Raw genomic sequence first — 23,389 nt, forward strand, 5'->3', positions numbered from 1 at the left:
GCAGAAATGGGTCTCCTCTCATTGCCCCTGTTTTACCCAGAGGGGGGAAACTGAGGCAAAGTAGGTGTCCAAGGTCTTGTGGGTGGGTGAGAGCAAGGCTGGAAGGAGCCCCTCTTCAAGCAGCACTGAAGGGAGGAGGAGGCCCCTTGTGATGATTTTTCCTGCCTTTCTTGACCTCAGGAGGGTTAATGCTGGATTCAGAGGCTTTATTCCAGGTGGTTTGTGAGGCAACCACGGATTTGGGTGGAAGGAGTGATCCAAAGGCACTGTCCCCGTGGTGTCTTGACGTGGACAAAGCTATCCTCTGGTTAGGTTTGACAAGAGCAGCTATAAAAACAAGCCACAGAGGTCGGACCCCACCAGAATGCTGTTTCTGATGGCAGCTGAGGTTGGGAGGAGGAGAGGACACAGTGATGTGATGGAGTCACCATCCCTGGAGGTGTTCAGAAAACGTGTAGATGCGGCACGTTGGGACATGGTTGAGCAGGCATGGGGGTGTTGGGGTGACGGTTGGACTTGATGAGCTTAGAGGTCTATTCCAACCTTAATGATCCTGTGATTCTATGACGGGGGAGACTTTGAGCTTGGTGCTGGTCCGGGAGTTTGCAGCACGGCAGTTTGGGGTGCTCCAGCTCTCGGTGCCACGCCAGCGCACGGGCAGACGCGGAGGAGCGGGGCTGTCTCCTCCGCCGGGTCCCTGCCTGCGGTGCCATCGAGGCGATGCAGCGAGAGGGCCCCTGTGCCGGCGGCCGCCCTTCTCCGCAGGCACGGCACCGCTCAGCTGGGCTCGCGCCCCGGGGCTGGTCGACCGCTGGGCGTTCAGCAGCGAGGGTGCTCAGCACCTTCTGCTCCTCCGAAGCCGCTTCCATTTTAGGCCTAAAACCGCGTGTTTTCCTGCTCTCCGTGTGTGCTTTTATTACAAACAGCAGTCAGCTCTTCAGGGATCTCTGTAGAAGATCATGATTCACCTCGTTTGGAAACACTTTTTCCATTTTTTTCCGACGTTTTCCTTAATCTAAACCAGCGCGTGGGGCGGCTTGCTCCAGCTCCGGGGGCTGGGCTTGGCGGAGCCAGCCGGGGTGCACGGTCCCCAGCCAGGAGGGCAGAAGCCGTTGCCCCCTTTTCCCCCCCTGGTTCCCGTCAGTGCTTCCTCTGCAGCTCGGCATTTGCGGCCTTCTCTTGTCGTGAAGTTAGAAGTTTTGAGGAAGGAGCTAAAAATATCTCAAGGAAAGCCTGGAAAGTTGGTGATGGGTTTGTGGCCACTGCGGTGGCTTTGCTTTTTCCTTTCCGAGGTGGATGGCAAGAAAGAGTAAAATACCATTTGTTAGTGGGGCTGGAGGAAATGCCGGTGCAAGTATCTCGGAGAAGAAATAATTCCTGAGACGAAGGGAATTGCTGTGGTATTTCCTGTCAGGGTTGTCGCTGATTTTGTTTGTGTCCCAGCAGGGTCGGCAGGCGCCAGCCGAGACGTGGGCTCCTTCGTGCCCCGTCGTACGGAAATGCGCGTGGAGAGGGAAAGCTGCTCAGTACGTACAAACCAGGAGCTCAGACACTGATATTTTGTGCTTGGCTCTGCCACTCTGCTTCATAGAATGACTTACAGAGTGGTTTGGGGTAGAAGAGACTTTTAAAGATCATCCAGTCCAACCCCCTGCCATGGGCAGGGACACCTTCCACTAGACCAGGTTGCCCAAAGCTCTGTCCAGCCTGGCCTTGAACACTGCCAGTGGTGGAGCACCCACAGCTTCTCTGATCAACCTGTGCCAGTGTCCCACCAACCTCATAGAAAATTTCTTCCTTATATCCAATCTAAATCTAGCCTGTTGGAGTTTAAAGCTGTTGCCTGTTATCCTGTCTCTACAGGACCTGGAAAAAGTCTCTCTCCATCTTATAAAGCCCCTTTTATATATTGGAAGGCTGCAGTGAGATTTCCTCAGAGAATTCCCTTCCCTAAGCTGGGCTTTTTCTTCAAGCCCTTAGGAAAAGCACCTCGTGCCTCAGTTTCTTCTGCTTGCTCCATTACTGCCTCAGCTTTCGCAGCGCTCCGTGAAGCCGTCAGTGAAATACTCTGCCAGAGCTCAGCCTTGAAGGCTGGCGCCTCGTGGCACGGCCTTACCCCTCTCCTCCACCATATTTAACACCCGCCCTGCTTGGATGTTTCAGCTTGTTCTGCACCAGCTGATGGCCTGTTGATGGTGGGGAGAGCACGGCTTCCACGAACCTCATTTGCCATCTGATGGCAGGGAAGGGTAAATAGCACAGCGTGGATTGCACAAGGAGTCTCCACTGTTGTCTTCGTTCCTCACCGAATTACAAAAGCGAGTAGGAGCCGGCAGCCTCCACCACCCGCACCTCTTCCGTGACCTGCCCTGAGCGTTTGCGCGCTGCGCTGAGGTCCTTGCGGAGAAGATGCTGATCCTGCCTTCCCCTTGGTCACACGTTTGAGACGGGGAGGAGGGAGCAAACTCGCGTGAGAGGTTGCTCCAGCAGTTGGCAGTGCCCCAGGCTCCCTGGCTAATCTCAAACCGGTTGCTCCAAACCAGATTTCCATGGGTGTAAGAAATCACAGCCCGCTCTGGCGTTGAGGAAGGGCTTTTGCATCCCCCCGGGATTTCCCAGCGCCTCGGGCACTGCACACTTTTTTTGATAGGAAGAAAAATATTTGTTGCCGATAGCAGTGATGAATTCAGCTTTAGCTGTAGGTCAAAAACGCGAGCGAGCCAAGGGAAGATTGCAAAATAAAACTAAGCAGCTTCTCAGGCTATGGATGTATATATTTCTCCCTCTTCCAAATGTTGGTGAGTTTAAGGTCTCAGTTTCTCCGAGGGAGGCAGGAGGTTAGCGGGGTTTATATCAGCAAAAAGAGTAAAGAGCGATGTAATTAACAACCGAAGTGGGTTTTTGCAGCCGGCGCGGTGGTTGCTCCGCTCAGACGCAGCTGGCTTGCTGCGGTTGGCTTTGGGCCATAGCACATCAGCCCTGGTTTTGATGTAGAAGAAAAGGATGCAGCAGGGTCGTGGCTTCCTCCCCCATTTTCTTCTCTCTCTGGAGGTTTATGTGAGTGTTTTGACATTTTCCAGCAGCAAGCTGTTTTCCAAAACTTACTTCTCTGCGAAATTGGTGTTGCTCAGCGTAAACGGGCAGCGCGGGCTCGGTGCGGCGCTCGGGGCCGCGCTGAAAGTGAAACCTGTGTTTTGAAAGGTTTCCTGCGGCGAGGCTGGAGCTGCGTGAGCTTTTCCCTTTACACGTCCTGCTCCTTTGTACGGAGAAACCTCGAAAGTTCCTTGCCCTGAGGTTTTTTTTTTCTCTTGCTTTAGAGAAGGGCTTTGCGGAGCAACATGCAGTGAACCCACGCCGGCTGATTTACTCCCGGCATCCAGGAGGGGTGAACCAGCCAGGTCCTGTTCCGAAAGGCACATGCAAATAAAAACTGGCATTTTAGATCCCCTACCTTTTTTCTTTTCCAGCAGAGACAATCCGAGGTGGCAATCCCACCCGTGTGTGCCTGTCTCTCGAGAACAATTTGGCCCTTCAGCGCTAGGTCGGTTATGGTCATCTCTGCTCCTTTTGAGTTCTGGACTGGTTTAGGTTGGTATTTTTATGAGTTGGGCCTGGTTCTAGAAGCGAACCTGGAATCTGTCCAAGCGTTGTGGGTCTGGCGAGCTGGCTGTGGACACCGGGGTGATGTAAGTGCCTGTTTAGCACAAGCCTGTAACGCTGCTGGAGTGCCCCGTTTGGTGACTGGCCCAGCACTGGTTCTTCCCGGTCTGTCTGGAAACGCAGCGAACGCCACGAGCAGAGCGGAAAAGGATGCGTTTTGAATGTTCCAGCGTCTTACCCTGAATCTGTTGGGGTTTTTTTTAAACAAATCGCCTCCAGCCTCAACTTCCTGAACTTCGGTGGGTGTTTGCAGAACTCGAGGGGCTGTCAGGTTAAAAATAACCCGAAGGACGCCCCTCCAGCTCATTTTCCTCGTGAGAGACAAAGCTGTTTCGCTGTGGCTCTGCTTTGCCTCGGAGAGGATGGAAAATGTGCCTTCACGCGTTGGCAATGCCGGGACAGAGATAAGGCCCGTGCTCAGGAAGGGCTGTCACCCACCCGTTCGGGGATTGTCCCGGTGAGGTGCGGGACCGAGCTCTCCCTGGCCTTAGACCTTGCAGGGAGGTGGCAAGTGTGGTTTTTATTTTTCTCCATGGGAAGAAAATCACTATTTGAGGAGGCTTGTGGGGGGGCAGAGCCCTGGTCAGCTGGGGTGACTAAACCTGGTCTGGGAAGTAAAGAGGGTTTTCATCTGCCTTGGAGACCATCGGAAAGTCCTGGCATGAGCCAAGGGATGCTAGAGGGATGCTTGGCCCAGGCTCGGTCTGAGAAGCTGAATGAGTGAAAAGGCTCCTTGTGGTCTCGGTCGCTGCTAAATGTGCACAAATACAGGATGGGAGAAGTGGCTTTTGCTAGTGCCTGCACAGCTGCGTGCCCCGTCTGCCCGTGACTCTGATGGCTCTTCTTTGGGCAAATTTAATGATTTCTCTTGAGGTGAGTGACGGGTCAGTGCAGGCTGGGCATTTACTGCGTGTAGTGTAGTGATGCCTGATAGACGTTGCGTTTTGTAGGTCCTAGCAAAATAACAGCCACCTCCACCACCACCTCAGCACCGTTGGCTTTTCAAATCCAAGACTCTCTCTCTGCTTTCATTGTAGGATGCTTGCTTTTACCTCTTATTTCTTTGCCCCAAATATTTCTGTGTTCTATTAAACATCCTCTGAGCTTTGCTTTCTGGGCTTCTAACAGAAGAGTGCTGGGGTGAAACCATGGGAAACACTGAGGATGGACAGACATCGGACACTTAACATGTTTGCCTCTTTGATAATAGTGTCTTGTTCCCAGCAGAGTTCAGAGCATTCACAATTTTCCCCTTTTATTAATGCATTTGATGAAAACTAAGTGTTACACAGACGACTGAGTGTCCTCTTGTTTACAGAAGACATCATTTTTTGACAAGCACATTCGTCAGCAGTGTGGAGGGGAGTCTCCCCGAGAGCTGCCCTCAGCTGTGGATCAGCGAGTCAGTCTGGGGCTCAGTTTGGGGCCTAACCACTTTCTGCTTTTTCTTTCAGCAGCGAAATGTCAGGATCAAGTTTGAATATGAAGGAGAGAAAAGGTACGTACCCAACCCAATCCCCCACGTGTACAGGGACAAATTACCCCTTTTACCCAACACTGTCCTGCTGACTTCAGCCAGCTGCAGATGAGCTCACAGCAGGATTCATTCCCCTAAAATCAACTACAGTTTTATATGCGAGAGCCTTGCCTCATCATCCCGTTTGCCACAAGTACCCCTTGGGATCTGCACGCAGGCAAAGTGCTTCCAAGCTGGAAGTCATTAAATGCCTCTTACCAGGGACGCAGGGTGCACACTTGGAGCCTTTTCTCTTCTTAATTCTTGAGCTCTGCTGAACCACAGCTGAGCTGCAGCTCTACAGAAATGCGTCCTTTGATTAGCAGCCTATGACACTTACTTAAGATAACCAGATTTTGGGCAAGGGTCCCATAAAAATAGAGCTGGGAGTTAAAGCTTGCCCGCCCTTCCTTGCTTGACATTTTCATGGAATCACCTCTGCTTGGTGCTCGGTGACTGCGGCGGGGCAGGACACAGGGCTGGGAATCGCAGGCTGATGGTCCAAGTTGCGTGTTAAAGCCAAGGAAAATGCATGGAATGTTACCATAGGGCTAGACTGTACCCGCTGGTGTGTCCCTATAGAGCTGCTGCATGCGATAGTACAGGACAGTCACAGGATGCCAGACCATGTCATTCCCTCTTCCGTCCCTCCTCCCTATTAAGAGCCACTTGCTGAAAACGGAGATGGTAAATCATTGACCAGTGCCTGATCCTGGGCCTTCTGCAGTGAGGGGCTGCTGGACCTTCTTTTCCACCTGTATCTCACAGGGAGGATCAGAGGAGCTGCACTAGGGTTTTTGGTAGATGGTTTTGCAGGGTAGGTCGAGTCCGCTCCTGGGCACAGCAGACAAGCAGCATTTTGATGAGTCTAAAAGCAAGAAGCAGGCTTTATGCTTCGTGACAGAAGAACACAGGTCCTTTCTTCTGAATTGTCAGCCAAACTCCAAATTCCAGTGTGCTTCTACTAAACCGCGACTATTACTGCATTTGTTTGTGTATACAGGATTATCCAGTTTCCAAGACCAGTCAGATTCAAAGAAGTGGTGCAGAAGGTCACGGATGCTTTTGGACAGACGATGGACTTGGTCTGTGTGAACAATGAGGTACTCTTCTTCTTAATGTTAAGGGGGGGGGGAGGTTAGGGCATGCACTTCAGAATTGAGCAGTGGTTTGTTCTTAAGGCCCTAATTTGGTGTTGTACTTGGATGTGAAGAAATACGATCTTATTTTGTGGTTCCCAGCTAGTGAGCGTACAAGAGTTGTTTGGACACAGCTCAGCTGGATTCGTAGCGGAGGGCTACGAGGATGATGAGGGGACTGGAGCATCTCTCCTACGAGGAGAGGCTGAGGGAGCTGGGCTTGTTCACCCTGAAGCAGAGAAGGCTACGAGGGGAACTTCTAAATGCTTCTAAATATCTGAAGGGTGGGTGTCAGGAGGATGGGGCCAGACTCTTTTCAGTGGTGCCCAGCGACAGGACAAGGGGCAATGGGCACAAACTGAAGCAGAGGAAGTTCTGTCTGAACATGAGGAAGAACTTCTTCCCTCTGAGGGTGACGGAGCCCTGGAACAGGCTGCCCAGGGAGGTTGTGGAGTCTCCTTCTCTGGAGATATTCAAGACCCACCTGGACAAGGTCCTGTGCAGCCTGCTGTAGGTGACCCTGCTTCGGCAGGGGGGTTGGACTGGGTGACCCACAGAGGTCCCTTCCAACCCCGACCATTCTGTGATTCTGTGAGACGTTGGCAGTTCAGCTGCACAGTCAGCAGCAGTAGGTGTTTTCCAGTTAAGACCCTTGGGGCAGCAGGTCCAGCTTCCAGAGCATGGCTGTCTGGTGAGAGCACACACAGGGCGGAGAGGAGAGCGGCTGAGACCAGACGGCTTTCCGGAGACCCGCACGAAGTGACTGTAGGCTGCTGCGTGTTTGGCTCGGACGCGAAGCTTTTCCGTCTTGGGGGCAGTCGCAGGAGCACGGTGAAGTCCAGAGCGCGAGGGACAGTGCTGCTAACACAGCGTGCTTTTATCTAGCCCTGCCTTTGTTTCAGCCCCAAACCCCAGAACCACGTGCGTGTTCTTGTGGTGGGGTCTGCAGTGAAATGTGCATCACTGTAGGTTCCTCTAGCAGGTGCTGTGGCCACCTACAAGCAGCCAACATACCCTCCCTCTGTGATCCTTGGTGTTTTAAGGCTTGACGACCTTTCTGCTCTCACCTTCCTCATAACAGAGGCCACTGTGCTTTTCCAGCTTGTTCTTTGAGCTCAGCTCTGTCTGAAAGGAGAGTGCTGATGAGGGCCTTGACCTAGAAGGGGAAATCCTTGGCATCTGTTTTGGGGTGCTTGGTGTTTTCTTGTGAGGTGTCTTGCCGTGAGCTGGGCAGGCAGCTGGAGCCACTGGACACTTGAGCTGGGTTTGGCTTTGGGAAGGATGAGAGGGCCAGATGACAAACAGGTGGGCTTTGAGACAGAAATCCTTTTGGATCCGTCCTGACAGCTTGCTTGTTCAAGCATTAATTAGAAATGACTAACAGCCTTTCGTTAAAGTATGAATGGAGAAGGAGGTCGTGAAGAAAGCTTTCTCTTTTTCCTTTTTTCTTTCTTTTTTCTTTTTTTTCTCCCTTCTGTTTCAATGGAGATTTGATCCACAAAAAAAGTTGCTATTCTTTTATAATAGGTACCTCATGATACCGAAGTGTCCGCTGGGTTTTGGCTTTGTATGCAGTCAGGTTTCTAATCTTGGGCATTCTCTGACAGCCCTCCCGGGAAAAGCCTGCCATTGAATTCTCCAGGAATGACTCATTTCACTCCAGGTTTCTTTCCACTGGAAGAGGAATTTTTTACCAACAATAGCAAACAGAAGCTTAAATAATACATTTTATCCCATGTCAGAGACTGCATTCCTGGGCACGTGCACAGCATGTAGCAGGACCACGAGCAGGCTTTTGGGGACTCTGAACTTCTTAGGGTTGAGGAGGACCTTCAGTGTTTTGTTTTTCTATACATAAAAAATCCCCCTTGTGAGAATCCGCACCTTTGCAGGAGCTTTGAGCAGTGGTGATTCAATGCCGTTATTGTGGAAACACTATGAACAGTCAAAAGCGACCTTTGGGGGGATATCTTCATGTCCATGTGGTGACACCCCAGCGTCTGGCTCTTACCATGTTCTGGCTCAGGTTTTTGACTCTCATGACTGCAAGTCCCAGAGGTAGCCTGACCACAGACTCATTACAATTCAATATTTTACCCTTGCTTCATGCTCAGAGGGAACTGTGCAGTAATTCTTTGTTGCCATCAGATGTTTTTCTTGCAGTAGCACCTTGTAGACCAGAATTACACTGAGGTCAACAGGCCCCTGCAAAATCTCTCTTAAATGTCAGTCCCTGTCCTGGTGAAGCAGGAGTCCCGAAGTCAAGAGCAGCGAGATGGGCATGCCAGCTGGGTGGAGCAGGGGCACGCATGAATCACATCCTGGTGGGACCATGGAATCAGCGGGCTTGGACCGGTACAGATAAGAGCAGGGCCTGGCCATGGGTGTACCACACGGGGCACGTCTTCTTGTTAGTTCTAGGCTGGGCTCATCTTTCTGATGAGTGGGACAGCAAAATCTTGCCTGGCCAGGGACAGCATGCAGTGGTGTTTGTTAGACAGCTGGCTGTGTTATGGGTCAAAAGACTGGCTTCTGCAGCAAATGCTCTGTCAGGATTTGATCTGTATGCGCTGCTGAACAGCTGCTCCAGGGGCAGCTAAGTTTTACTTTGTCGTTTGTCCAAGGAGACCAACACCCACCTCACTACAACCTCCTTTCAGGTAGTGGTAGAGAGGAACAAGGTCTTCCCTCAGCCTCATCTTCTCCAGACTAAACAGGTGGCTGAGGGGAGACCTTCTTGCTGTCTACCACTACCTGAAAGGAGGTTGTAGTGAGGCGAGCGTTGGTCTCCTCTCCCAAGTAACTAGCAATAGGACAAGAGGCAATGGCCTCAAGTTGCGTCAGGGGAGGTTTAGATTGGATATTAGGAAAAATTTCTTTCCTGCGAGAGTCGTCAGGCATTGGAACAGGCTGCCCAGGGAAGTGGTTGAGTCACCATCCCTGGAGGTGTTCAAAAAACTTGTAGATGTGGCACTTTGGGACACGGTTTAGCAGGCATGGTGGTGTTGGGTTGACGGTTGGACTTGATGATGTTAGAGGTCTTTTCCAACCTTAATGATTTTATGATTCTGTGATCTCCATCACTAACTTGTGACCTTTGGCAGAACACTGAACCTCAGGGTGCCACCAGTTCGCTGCTGACCTGCCCTTGCTTGTCTCCTTTGAGGCTGTCCTTCAGCATCATTTTGGAAGGTTCGGGAGAGTTAAAGCCCAGGGAAGTGGTAGAAGCTCCGTTGCGGGGGGGAGGAGAGGTGTTTAAAAGCATATTTAACAAACATTTGTCGAGAATTGTTGATGCCAGTTGGTCCTGCATTGGGCAGGAAGATGAACTAATTGACCTCTCAGAATTTTCCCCAACACTGTTTCCTGCTATTCTTTGGCTTTCGGCTGTGTCTTACGGAGTGAGGTCTAGCAATATTGTTATAGTCAGTCAAAACTCACCCTTTGCACTCGCTTTCTTAGACTGCAGTGGATTGACTACCGAGTCCCATGCTAAAACATTAGGCTCCAGGGGAATATACTGTTTAAAAGCAAGAAGAAAATCTAATAAGCTGTTTAGTGAACCTTCTGTGAGGGTAAGCTTTGCTGTTCATCATGGCTGCTCGCCCTGTAGACAGAACAAACCCGGTTACTGGAAATGCACTCTGGCAACTGCTTCTGTGGTTCTACAGGAGTCTATATTTAGTTTTGTGCCTAGTAAATATCTGTTCCTGATATCCATAGATGCCACAGTCTGGAAGCTAAATGGAGCAAAATTTACTTGCCAGATGTGGGTAATCGGTAAAGCCAAGCTAAACAGTGGCTCCAGTCCTTTTTGCAGGAGGGCAGTTTCTGCCTGGTGTTTTTGGCTCCTCTGAGGCAGGCACGCGCGCGCGTTCGTGTTGTGATACTGGAGGGAGATGACGTGACCTGCAGAACGTTCTGTTCGCAGCGGCGGCTGAGGGATCGCGACTCTGAACACTTGTGAGGAGCTCGGTGAGAGGATGGCTGAGCTGTGGGACTACACTGACAGTTCAGACTCTGCTTGGTGGTGAAACGAGGGGGAGCAGCTCTCCACTGTTCTCACTTCTGTCTGGGGGAGTGTAGAAGGGAAGGCTTGTCTGCTTGATGCACCTCTGGAGTCCTTGTGAACTTCAGGAGGGCTAAGCAGCGCACCAAGATAATACCTTTTAAGCTCTACTGCTTGAGGAAACAGACTGGCTGAGAGCCACTGCACAGCATTTGGGAGATGTATTCAATAACGTCTGTGTCTGACACCTGCTTTGACCACGGGTGATTCATTCAGATCCCAAAGTTTAACCATGAACCGTGGTCTGACCATTTACTCCATGGACCTACTGAAAGACCTCAATAGTTGATATCTACATGATGAGTACTTTCGTTCATGTCCGAGCCCTGTCCCAGACTGGGAATCTGTTTCCAGCCTTGCTTGTGTGACCCAGCCCAGACAAGGCTGGTGTTAGTGGTTTCTGTAAAACCCCCAGCTGGTTAGGTCCCCTGCTCGGGAGGCAGGGGACATCTTCCGGAACTCTTCCCCATCTGGTTTGGTTGACAACGCAAGTCCCTACAGCTGTAGGATATCCTGGGACAAGGCTTGTTCAAGAGTTCCTCTTGGAATCTTTTTCCTATGTGCAAATCACAGAATCACAGAATGGTAGGGGTTGGAAGGGACCTCTGTAGGTCATCTAGTCCAACCCCCTGCCGAAGCAGGGTCACCCAGAGCAGGCTGCCCAGGACCTTGTCCAGGAGGGTCTTGAATATCTCCAGAGAAGGAGACTCCACAACCTCCCTGGGCAGCCTATGCCAGGGCTCCATCACCCTCAGAGGGAAGAAGTTCTTCCTCATGTTCAGACGGAACTTCCTCTGCTTCAGTTTGTGCCCGTTGTCCCTCGTCCTGTCGCTGGGCACCACTGAAAAGAGTCTGGCCCCATCCTCCTCACACCCACCCTTGAGATATTTATAGGCATTTATAAGGTCCCCTCTCAGCCTTCTCCAGGCTAATAACGAAATAGTTTTCAGACAAAGGGTGCACAGCCTGATTGTCCCTCTTTCTGTGTGAATGTGCTAAATGCTTTGCTCTACAGTCTCTTTTTCTGTTTTTTTTGTAGAAATTTCTCAACAATGTTTGCATACCTTACACCAGAAGAGCACTCCTAGCTCAACCTGGAGTTCATTGCTTGAATGTCTTTTGAGAACTGGCCTTGTCTTCCCTCAGCAATTACCAATTACAGTTAGCATCTTCCTTTTCTCACCCGTTAATCCCATTTTTTGATATCTGACTCTCCCAGGCAAGCTATAGGGGTGCTGGGTATCTAATTTGGGACTGTAAACTCTACAGAATAGCAGGTTGCATCTGACTTAGCTGTGCAGACCTGGCTTTTAGGATCTCAAAGCTGGGTGCCTAAACAAGCTCAGGACCTCGTGGTATCCACAGCTGCAGGAGCTTGGCTCTCTTGGTGGGATGATGATATTAAAGCTTGATGTTTAACATCTGGGATAGGTGGCCCACATATGGCTTGGTTCTCTGTCTGAAAAATGGGGAAGAAAGGTAACCTTCCAGTCACACAGGGGAGGAGAAACGCAATCCAAACGATGAGGTGCTCACACTGCAGAGACAGCAGCCACGTGGACACCTAAGATGGAGCTTGGCAGGCTCGGACCGTGGTCCTTGTGTGACGGAGGTGACTGTAGCAGTTTCCCGAGTTGAAACCTTATCTGTGTTGGCCAGGGCCCACAGCTTTCCCTTGACCTGGTCATCCTGAAGTCCTAGCCTCAGTGCACACAGTCTGAGGTGTATTTACCGACGGGCCAACAGCCAAACCCTTGGCAACACCCTGGGATCCAAAAGGTAGACACAGGCGGCTTTTGAGTGTCTTCTGGAGCAGTTGAGCTGAGGTGCGTTTACTGTGGCTGGTGGTGTGGACCCTGATCACCCAGAGGGCTGAGCTGCTTTTCAGGAGTGCTGGGCAGCTGTGGCTCCCAGAAAGACCGGTGAAAGCCCACTGGGAGCTGTGGCCACTCGGTCGGTTTGGTAGGTGGAACTGCTGTGTGCTTTGGCACAGGCACAAGTAGAACATGTGCTGTGTTGGCTGGATTGGGTGCTAATGCCCGAGGCGACCTACAGAGGCTGAGGACTGGTTTTTATGGGATTAGGCAGAGCGTCCCTGAACGAGGGGCAGAAAGTTGTGTTTCTGATCTTACCCCAGGGCAGCAGAAGGCCGCAGGTCCCCTTTGAAGTGCAGCTGTGTTGGGCTTTGGAAGCTGTGCAGGTTGTGGCACACCACAGAGGGATGCCAGGAGGGTCAAATTCTCTCCAGAGATACAGGGGCAAGAGTCTGCTGCTTACTGGGAAAACACCGGGACCTTTAGCTGCCCGATAGACACAGCACTGGGTAGCTCTCTGGTCTATTTATCTTACAAAGAGCAGAAGCTGAATTTGTCCTTCTGGGAGTCAAAGAAGTCGTTCGTGGAGAGAGGGCAATGCACATCTCTGACATCAAAAGGGAAGAGACTCTTATTTGTGAGATGTTCCCCGATTTCACCTAATGCCCAAACACAAGGGGCACTGTGTCAGTGTGTGGGAACACAGGCTGCAGCAGCAGGGAAGGCTGTGGAGAATCTACCAGAGTGAATTCCTGGGTGCAGCTCCTTGCCTTCCTGGAGCACTGTTCATTGCATTTGAGGAAGAACTTCTTCTCTCTGAGGGTGACGGAGCCCTGGCACAGGCTGCCCAGGGAGGTTGTGGAGTCTCCTTCTCTGGAGATATTCAAGACCCGCCTGGACAAGGTCCTGTGCAGCCTGCTGTAGGTGACCCTGCTTTGGCAGGAGGGTTGGGCTGGGTGACCCACAGAGGTCCCCTCCAACCCCAAACATTCTGTGATTCTGTGATGACCATCTTCCCAGGAGGAATGTGTGGGGCTGTTTTGGGGCTGGGTAGCAGCGGGTCTTTCCTACAGACTCCAAGATCAGAGCAGCCCTAGAACAGCCGGCAGCAAGCCGAAGGTTTAATCTCAGCCCTCTCCTCTTCCCACTAGCTGAATTGGTGATGTGACCTTTAAGCTCTCTCCTTGCAGATGTTTTTTGTTGTGATTTTTTGCGTCTGTTCCTTGGTAGATGAGGACTTGGAAGAAAACGTTATAGCTCAGCAAGCTGGAGGGCACGGGGGCTCTGTTTTCCATCTGCCTTCGTGGGTTCCTCCCTCATCCCCCGATTCCCAGGCTGCTCGCTGCAAGGATCTAGCTGCTTCTGTTTACTCAAAAGTGTGACACTGCCATGCTCCGGTGTTTGTTCAATCCCTTCCAGCTCCTGATCCCGCTGAAATCCCAGGAAGATTTGGACAAAGCGATGGAACAGTTGGAGCTGAGCCCTTCCCTGAAGAGCCTGCGGATCCTTGTGAGCGCTCCAAAGAAAGCGAATGTGAGCCCTTCACGTTCTCTGCTCTTTTGTGTCTGGAGCAAGATGCCTTGTTATTGTGTTGGGGGGTGGATACGAGTCTCCTGACGGCGCAGAGCAGAGGGCAAGCTGGTCATGAGGGCGGTCAGCTCTGCTCCGGCTCAGCTGCTTGGAAATCCTCCTGTGATGGCAGCCCAGAGACGGAGCTCAGCTCCCTCGAGCTCCTCCTGCAAGCTGTGAAAGGTTAAATATCGTTCTGATCCTCAAACAAGGTGAAACCCCAGCAGAACCCCTTGTGCTTTCTGCCTAGGGATGCGGTCACCAGTCCTCCATGTACAGGGTGATGCCTCTACCCTTGCCGTGCGGTGTGGGGACCGTTCCCTTCATGTGGTGCTGCGGTAGTAAAGGCCAGGGAGAGCAAACTGGAGAATCCTTCAGTCTCATGCAGGAGCGCCTTTTTTTTTGTTTTTCTTTCCATATTTATTTATTTGTTTTTCCTGAGCTCAGTGGTTTTGCAGTTAAGCCTGTTAGCTTGACCTCGCCTGCTCGGAGTGTCTTGCCAAAGCACATGTCGTGCCGCCCCGAGCACAGGCTGTAAAGCAAAGGATCTGCAGATGTTGCAACTCTTTCTTCCTGACATTTCCTAGAAACACTGGAGAGACTGGGAGTCTTGAAATTCGTGGTGCTTGTCCTCATGCTACCGCTGGTGCTCACAGCTCCTGGAACTTCTCCACTCCTTTTGAGAGGCTCTCAAAAGGTGCAGGAACCAGAGTCCCGGGGGAAAACCAAGCCATCAGTTGGGGTTTCCGAAACCCTGGGCAGAAATGGGGCGATCTGCCCAAGCGACTGCAGGAACATCGCAATCGTGCAAGTCAACTAACGAGAGCAGGGCAGCCAGGCAGATTCCTGTGTACCTTTTGGGAGTAGGTTGAACTCTCCCTGAAGCATGTAACCATGCAAGAACATGTGGTTCTGAGGGCATACATAAAATTATCACAAAATCACAGTGCACTATAGCATATTGTCCCAGTAAGACCTGGCCACTACCATTTCAGTTACCAACTGGATATGCATTTCTTTGCTCTCCTCCTTATGTGTTGAAGTGAGTCCAGAGGAGGGCCACGAAGATGATCCGAGGGCTGGAGCACCTCTCCTACGAGGACAGGCTGAGGGAGTTGGGGGCTGTTCAGCCTGGAGAAGAGAAGGCTCTGGGGTGACCTTAGAGCAGCTGCCAGTACCTGAAGGGGCCTACAGGGAGGATGCAGAGGGGCTTTTCACAAGGGTGTGTATTGATAGGACAAGGGGAAACGGCTCTAAACTAAAAGAGGGCAGATTTAGACTAGACATTAGGGAGAAATTCTTCACCATGGGGATCGTGAAACCCTGCACAAGTTTCCCAGAGAAGCTGTGGTTGCCCCCTCCCTGGCAGTGTTCAAGGCCAGGTTGGATGGAGCTCTGAGCAGCCTGGTCTGGTGGAAGATGTCCCTGCTCATGGCAAGGGGGGCTGGAACCAGATGATCTTTATGGTCCCTTCCAGCCCTCACCATTCTATGATTCCATGATTATCTGCCTTCCCTAGCAGAGCCTGATCCTCTGCTCTCTGCTCCTCTGCTCTGTTACAGAGGAACCTCCGCAGTGCTTAGGCTGCTGCTGGGGAGGATGGAGGAGAGGCTCTGGTTTTGGGACTGCAAACATGGGTTCAGGTCAGGGATCGGTCTTGGTATCTGTCTGGACATAATACAGTGCAGGAACAGTCTTTGAGGTCAGATAAATACAGAGTATTTATCATTAATAAGGTAAGATTGAGCTCCAGTTGATAGAGTACTTTAATAACAGATGTGAATTGTTTGTGAGTGATTTTTGGATCACCCTACATTACATACATGTCTCTTTTTTTTCTTTTTTTTTTTTTTTTTTGTAATGGTTCTTGGGTAATATGGTCATGGGGAGCCAAATACAGGGTTTCCCATGGTGCGTCTGCAAGGGCTCTGGCAGAGTCTGATCATTCCCTTTGTCTGCTTACCAGCTCCTCCAGCCAAACAACAGTAAACAGCACGAAATGAGGATCTCCCGATCCATGGGTGATATCATGGGATCCCTGTACAAGGACTCCGAGAGGACGCGGAAGTATTCCACAGGTCAGTGAGGCGCAACTCTCTGCCGGGTGTTTTGTGCTGCTACAGGCTGGACCACCGGCCACTTTCCCTTCCCTGACACAGCCCTGGAGCTGCTACAGCGTGGGTGGCCACCCTGGAGCCTCCCACCAGTAGCTCGGTGCAGTCACTGCTCAGCCTCAGCCTGAGGAAAAGACTCTGCAGGCTGCACAGGTTGGACAAGGATGTGCTGAGCAGAGTCACGTTGGGCATGGCAGCTAAGAAGAGCGGGGGGTCTGAGGTGTAATTTGAGGAGGAAAATGCAGTGAAAAAGATCTTTGAATTTGATGCTACTGAGCTCCGTCAAAGTGAAGAGTGAGGACCTATAGAAAGCCAAGGCTGTTTCAGACCTTGACATCCTTTTTTTCCTTTAACCATCTGCTGCTGTTCTCCTGGCATCTCTCCACCTTTCCCCGTTAGCAGAATAACGTAGGTGACTGGGCTTGGGTTCTCGAGCCCCCGAGCTGCGACCGGCTTCACTACGTGAGGACCACACGTGTGTCTCTGTGCCACCAGGCTGTTCTTGTTGGTGAAGTAAAGGCTGTGGTAGCGGCTTTTGTGGTTTCTCGGGAGAATGGATGCGCGCAGTGTTCTGAAGCGGTCGCATTTCAGGCGAAGGGGAGCATCCCTTTCCTTCAGAGGGGCTGGGAGCCTCTGAAGCCAGACTGGGAAATGCCTCGTCTCTTCTGGCAGCCCTGCAGGGACTGGAGTTTGTTCGTAGCCTTGCTTGGTCTTTTCTTTGGCTTTCTGTGCTGGAGTTTGTGCTTTTTCTGCTTTCTAAAATACTCTGAGCTGTTTGAACTGATGAGTACTCTTGATAAGCTGTCTACAGGACCTTCTGTGTGGAGAACCCTCTAGGAGTTTAGAGAGCAGGGTGCCTTGTGCAGAACTGGTTAAGCAGCCCATAGGACTGTATAGCAGGGGAATAATTATTCATATTGTAACCTATAGGCAGGATCAATGATCTTGAAATACAGTGAACGTTCTCTGCTGCACCTGTGGGCCCTGGTTACAGGGTAGTTTCTACAGATCCCTGTTGCTTTCATACAATTATTCAACAACTGTGGAAACTACAGCGTCGGAGGTCTTGGGTAAAGCGAGGCCCTCCTGTACAACTACACGTGAAGACACATTTCATCTTCCAAAGATCCTCTGTACTTATGTGGCAGTAAACACTTCCAAACTCTTTTCTCGGTGTAACAAATCCTATTTTTCTCGAAGAATTTGTACTTTCTCTGCCTCATAGCCTGTGCTGCCCTGAGAACATATCCTTGTGGGTCGCTGCATCTCAGACCATGTTACGTAAGAAATGTTCTTCTAGGGTAGGTCCAGCATAGCCCCTCGTGCAGCCGTGCCCAGCTCTTACTGATGCCAGAGGTGGGTGGTACATGTAAAAGAGCTCTCTTTGGGCCTGGTGTTTGGATGTGCCAGGGATGTCTTTCTCTATTGTGTTTTTTTTTCTGGCTCGCACTGCTCTTGAGAGTTTGCCCAGAGTCTGGCAGAGTCACTGGATGATTCTGAATGAAATGCACGCACCAATACGTGGTAAGGCACAGAGCCTCAGCAGAAACCGTGCTTGAGCAAAACATCTCTGCTGCTCTTTTTTGGCACTTGTCAAGCTGTTAATGTAAGCCAGCGAAGAGCTGTGGCACTGGCAGCTGTCACCGATGTGTGAACCAAGCGTGATGGGCAGAATTGATCCCATGTGTAGCCGTGCTAGCAAAAAGATTTAGTTCTTGCAAAGTTAGACCTCCCTACTAACTTTTATGCCATGCTTTGGCCTTTCCTTACTGTTTTGGAGCTGTTGTAATACCAAGAGTCCCCGACCAGGTCCATGCCACTGACCGTGAGGTGTCCTTTCCCTGAAGAGCAGCTTGTAGACAAGACAAGGAGACAAAGGGAGAGAGATCAGCTCTGCAAGGGTGAGAGCCTGACGTACAGATGGATTTTGAGGGAATGCCTGAGCAGAGTGCGGGAGTGGACGTAACATGCAGGTTTAATCTAGGTAACGGAGGCGGAGGACTGGGCAGCACCAGATGTAGGATGGTGCTGACGTTGGGATCTTCAGGAGGGTCTGCATGCCGACCGCTAATGCACCAAAACCAGAGTCCTCGGCGCTGTTACGTAGTTGGGTGGCAAAGGTAACCAGCCCGTGCTGCAGTCATCCCTGAAACTGAACGTCGGGCGACAGACGGAGAGAGATGATGCTGTGTTGTGCTTCCCTGAACCGGGGATTTCGCTGAACTTGGTGGATGGTCAAAAGGCAGCCGAAGAGGCTGGGATTTCTGTGGGAGAAACTGCTCTTCCCTTGCAGTCGCAAGGCGTTTCACAGCGTTCGCCGCTCCTGTCACCAAAGCGATTGCTATCAAGAGAGACTCTTAGCTCAGTTCAGCTTTTCTCTTGAAACCACATCTAAAGGGAGATTTAAAGTGACTTTAAAGAAAAAGGTGACTTGGGGTCATGTTCTCAGTGCTTCTGAGATATCTCATGGTTTTGTGCTGACTCTGCTGTGTTAGCAGCAGCGAAAATTAATAAAACTGCGTGTTGTTGGCACAAGAACATGAGAAGGGGGGTAGATGTTCTGGAGAAGACTTGGCTATTTTTGCTTCTGCTGCACAGAAAATGTCTTCATTCTATGTCCCTGAAAAACCTTGTGCAAAGTCAATATTTTCTTTTTTTTTTTTCCCCCCCATAAACTTTTCAGTGGAAATCCCACCCCACCCCCTCCCACCCCCCATTTCTGGATTTTTTTGTTTGGTTTTTTGGAAGAGGAAAATGTTCTGGTCTCTTGGTGACCAGCATCTGCAAATGTTCAGCTGAGTGCCAGGAAACTTCAGCTAAAATCTATCTGGGTTCTGGATTTTCAGGTAACTGAGGGTTGTATTTGTTTACGTTGAGGAAATACGTGTTTCAGATCATTATCCACAAATTATTCAAGAGCCCCGTTCCAGAATCACCGTTTCAGTGGAAACATTCACCAAAAGTTTTTTTTAATTATTTTTTTTTTTGCCAAACCAGGCTGTGGAGCCATGGCATCACGTGCCTGCCAGCCTCCTCCAGACCAGGACTGAATGCTGGCTGGGTCCGTGCTGTCGAATACGGACCAGCCATGGGAACAGCAGGATTTTCGCTTCGGAGAATTGCCGCTGCGGCAATAGTACCCAGGTTTCTATGGGTGCCTGGACACGGGTGCAGCAGCATCTAACCCCTGCTAGCACACTGAGAGGATCTGAGCGCAGATCTCCAGAGAGAGACGGTACAAAGCCTTTGCTGGGGCACAGGCTGGCCACGCGACTGAGAAACAGAGGCCTGGAGGAGATGTCTGCGCCGTTAAATTCACAGGGTCGGGACACGAGCACTGGCTGGCCATTGAGGTTCCTCAATCATTAGCCCATCCCTGTACCAATGGCTGCCATCCCAGCACTGCCCAGGTACAAACCAGGGTAGCACCGGCTAGGGACCTTGTTGCAGGAGTTGGGATGGGTGAGACCCTCTCTGTCTCGAGGAGGAGAAATCGCCTGTGTGCATCAGGCCAGCTGCTTTAGGGCTAGAAAATTGTCTCTGTTCTGCTTATTGCTGTAGAAGAACCCTAAAGTTTGCCTTAAATCAAGATGTAGGAATCCATCCTCAGAGGATCAGCGTGGAGAGGAGGCAGACTTGTAGGGGTCCCACCGAAAAAGAAGAAATTGAGGGAGATTTGGTCTGTCTGCTCACACCTCCCCTTGGCAGTCAGTGAGAAATTTCCTGCAGGTTTATCTCCTCTTGTGCCGCTGTGTCCTGAGCCCTGCGTTTCTGCCAGGGCTCGGAGGAACGGCACATCTTGATGTCATGTCCTTCACTCGGCTCTGCAGCGATGTCATCCCAGGGCTGGGCTCTCCGTGGCTGCAGCTGCGAGCGTAGGCGGCCGCCAACAAACCCTTCCCAGCTCTGACTCTTAAAGGCCTTCTCTTCACCATCAGGACCCCTGCTTGATGCTGAGCGGTGATGGATGAAGTTTTGGGAAGGACCTGCCAGGGCAGGGAAAGGGTGAAGCCAGGGAACGCGGAGGCAGAGGGAAGCCAAGCCTGGCACGGGGGAGCCGGCTGTACGTGCAGCACCACGAACTCTGCACGTAACTGCATGAAAGACACTTCTTAAATACAAATAACAGAAAGGAACATGAAAGACCCCAGCAGATGCCAGCAGTGACTGTAAGTCTCCGTGCTGGCCTGGTGCACCCTGCTCGGGACATGCTGTGCTTTAGTCTCAAATATATGGCTTGACATGAGTGCGTGTAACATGGAGCAGGAATCCCTTCCCAAAGCACCTTGCTCCAAAGGGTAACTGAGGTCAGATGCTCAGCCAGTGCCAACCTGCAGAGTTTCTCTGAGTTCAGGGATCCTGAACAGAGCTGCTGACATCCAGCCAGCGTTTGGCTTATGAAGAAGTGCCTCGGAGCCTGCCCCATCCCCACCAGCTCTGAGGTCTGGAGCTGCCCTGTAACTCTGTAGAGCCCAGGAGGACCGTTCCTTGGGGGTCTCTTCTCTCTGCCTGGTGCTGCTGCTGTTTCTCGAGTATTGGGTCAAGTGAAGAGCATCCATGATGTGTCAAACAGGCGCATCTGGGCTTGTCTGTCCGTTCCTTCCTCTGTCTCTGGGCGGGTAAAGCAGCGTTATCGAATATATCCAATACGCCTTGTGTTGCCCCCTCCGTGAATTAAGCCTGCTAAGGAGTACCACAGTTGCTCTCTCTCCCTGGCCCCTATTTTCCATCCCCCTCTTCCCCAGCAGCACTGAGATTGCCTGAGGTTGTGTTAACAGGGCAGGATAGGGCTGAAGGGAGGAATCAACTCTGCTCCCACCCCCTCCCTGTGTTCCCCAGGCAGATGGGCACACACGGATGTGAAGCAGCAGCAACCAGTGCTCCTGGAGGTGGGAGGCCGAATAAATCGCTTTGAGCAGCTCTTCTGCCCAAACAGCTGGGCTGAAAGGGATCTGGTTCAGTCCAGTGGTTTCCAGGCGTGCAAAAGCCTGAGCGTTTTGTTGAACTTCCTCGCCTGCTGGGAGATGGCTGGTGTCTTAGCCCCTTTTACAGTTTTTGGCAGGAAATGTGACTCTGGAAGGTCAAACACAACTGACCTGATGACTGGGAGTAGTTGTTACAGGCAAAGGCTTAATGTGAGATCATGCAAAGTCTTTACACTTGTGATAAATCTCCTTTAACTCCCTGGGTTCAAAATCAAACGCTGCACAAGCAGACCCACACCTCGTAGTAGCAGTAACAGAAATACTCAGCAAAGCGAAGATGGAGCGGTTACACCACGCCAAATCCTCCAGCAGCTTTTTGGAGCGTGAGCCACCCGAATGTCTTCGTGCTGCCTTCTGGATGGACATCTGCTAAGCAAACGAGGGGATGATAATGCAGTGATTTATCCAGCGTGACTGGACTGGTAAATGGTTAAACATTTGTTTATTTATCTTCAAAGAGAGGATGCCGTACTTCCCAACTGGTTTTGTTTTTAGGGCTGGTGGAAAGCCAGTTCATTATAAGCGCCGCAGCACTCGAGAGATTCTCTCCCCTTGATCTTGGCGTTGCTTCAGTTGGACTTTTTTCCCTGTGTTCTTATCCTGCAGGAAATCTGCGAAGGAGAAAATAGGAAGAAGAAAAAAAACGTAACTCAAAGCCATATGACTTTTATTTTTACAATCCGAGCAAGGAGTGTGGAGGAAGACGTACCGTGGGACACAGAGATCCCGATGTATTTGATACAAATCCAGCAAGATTGACTTAGTGATCTTTAGGGCTGGTGTGACACTGTTAACATTCGCAGCTCCTGATGCGTGTTAGCTGAAGTGAAAGGGGGGGACTCGGATTTGTGGCGTTGATCACGCTGATGGGTTTATGGCAGAGGTGGGTCTGGCACAGGAACTGCGATGCAGAGCAGCAGAAGAGGCAGTCGCGTTGCGTTGATGGATCAGCGTTGACTTTTCATGGTGGGATAGGCCCCGTCCCGGTACCTGTCCCTTGCCAACGTTGTGCTTTGCCTGGGCCTGTTGTTGCCAAGTGGTAGCGATGAACTGAAGAGCTGGCAAGAGTGTGGCATAAATGGGTACGAAGTGGAAGAAAACACGTCTCTGTGTGCTTTCTTAGCTCTGCAGGGATCTGTGCTTTTTAGAAGGCTGCTTAAAAACAAGTTGTTGTGTTGCGTGAAGGCTCCCATTGCACAACACCAACTGGTTCAAGCTCCAGCACGGAGCAGTGTGGAGCTCCGTCAGCAGTTCCTTGCCATGAGGTGATGACAGCCCAGGGATGGCGGGGAGGGACTGCAGAAAGACAAGCGGAGCCAAGCCTGTGCATCTGGGCCGAGCGAGGGCAGCGCTCCCTAAACCCTGGGAAGGCAGGAGGAATTGGTTAGGCTGGATGTGGGGGGAGAAGGAGGAGGAGTGGGATGTCCATGTAAGGAAGCTGCGGAGTTCTCTCCTAGGTGTAAAATAGAAACCCCCTTTGCTGAACGGACCTCATGGGGTGCCAGCGAGAGCCGTGCTCCCCAGGCTGAGGTGCACAGAGCCCTGCAAAGCCCCGGGGGTTTGCGGGTGGCTCTGCCGGGTGTGGAGGCTCCGCCAGCTGCGGGCGCAGGTCCTCGGGGACTGCGGGCAGGGGAGACAGCCCTCCCCGAGCTGGAGCTGGGGCGAGCAGAGCCCGTAGGTCTCTCCCCTCCCCGTGGTTCCTGCGTTTGAGAGCTGGTTTTCCTCCCTCTTCACTTTCCTGTAGGGGAGGGGTAGAGAAGAAGGGTGTCTGAGTGCAACTTGTTTCCCATAGAAGAAGTGTTTAAGCGATGGTGCACTGAGTTCACCTGGGCTGTTTCTCAGATCACTGAACCAGGCAGTGACGGGATCCAGGGAGAAAGTGCCCGGAGGTCAGAGAGGGGAGGTGGGTTTGGGTTTGCGTTTTGCTTTGGGATTGCCTGATTGTATCACGACAAAACTGTCCTTGTCCTGTAGCGGTAGGAGAAGGGGTAATGTGTTCAAGCTGAAAGATGGTCAGTTTAGATAGAAGAAAGAAATTCTTTATTCTGAGGGTGGTGAGGCCCTGGCCCAGGTTTCCCAGAGAAACTGTGGCTGCCCCCTCCCTGGCAGTGTTCAAGGCCAGGTTGGATGGGACTTTGAGCACCCTGGTCTGGTGGAAGGTGTCCCTGCCCATGGCAGGGGGCTGGAACTAGATGATCTATAAGGTCCTTTCCAGCCCAAAGCATTCTGTGAAAACTCTGGAGCTTCTTTCTGCCATCAACAGAGCACCTGGATACAGTGCACAGCTCTTAAGATCCAGGGTAGGTTGAAGGCCAAGTCTGCCAGATGTTGTGTGACCCCACAACAAATTGTCCCTGTTGTAAAAGCTTTGTAGGGTGCCTGTAAACAGTGTAGCATCTCTAGCCTCCCTGTTCCCTTCCACACAAGTTCAAACCCGGGAGCATCTCCAGGAGGTCTGTGATCACTGGAACAGCGTCTCTGGAAGGACTGAGATCATAGAATCATGATGGTTGGAATAGACCT

General features: G+C 51.4%; 1 protein-coding gene across 5 annotated transcripts in view; it reads left to right on the forward strand.

Moving 5' to 3' along the window:
- LOC104337214 (mitogen-activated protein kinase kinase kinase 3) overlaps positions 1–23,389 on the forward strand; it is a 91,088-nt gene that overhangs the window by 48,014 nt on the left and 19,685 nt on the right. For 4 of the 5 annotated variants that reach the window (XM_075419841.1, XM_075419845.1, XM_075419842.1 and 1 more), the window contains exons 4-7: positions 5,115–5,158; positions 6,180–6,279; positions 13,618–13,731; positions 15,734–15,845. In XM_075419841.1, the coding sequence (XP_075275956.1) occupies positions 5,115–5,158; positions 6,180–6,279; positions 13,618–13,731; positions 15,734–15,845 (370 nt within the window). The remainder of the gene's footprint in view (positions 1–5,114; positions 5,159–6,179; positions 6,280–13,617; positions 13,732–15,733; positions 15,846–23,389) is intronic. The other variant, XM_075419844.1, reaches the window with a different exon arrangement.

The sequence above is a fragment of the Opisthocomus hoazin genome, chromosome 4 (genome assembly GCF_030867145.1).
Source record: "Opisthocomus hoazin isolate bOpiHoa1 chromosome 4, bOpiHoa1.hap1, whole genome shotgun sequence".
Lineage (NCBI taxonomy): Eukaryota > Metazoa > Chordata > Aves > Opisthocomiformes > Opisthocomidae > Opisthocomus > Opisthocomus hoazin.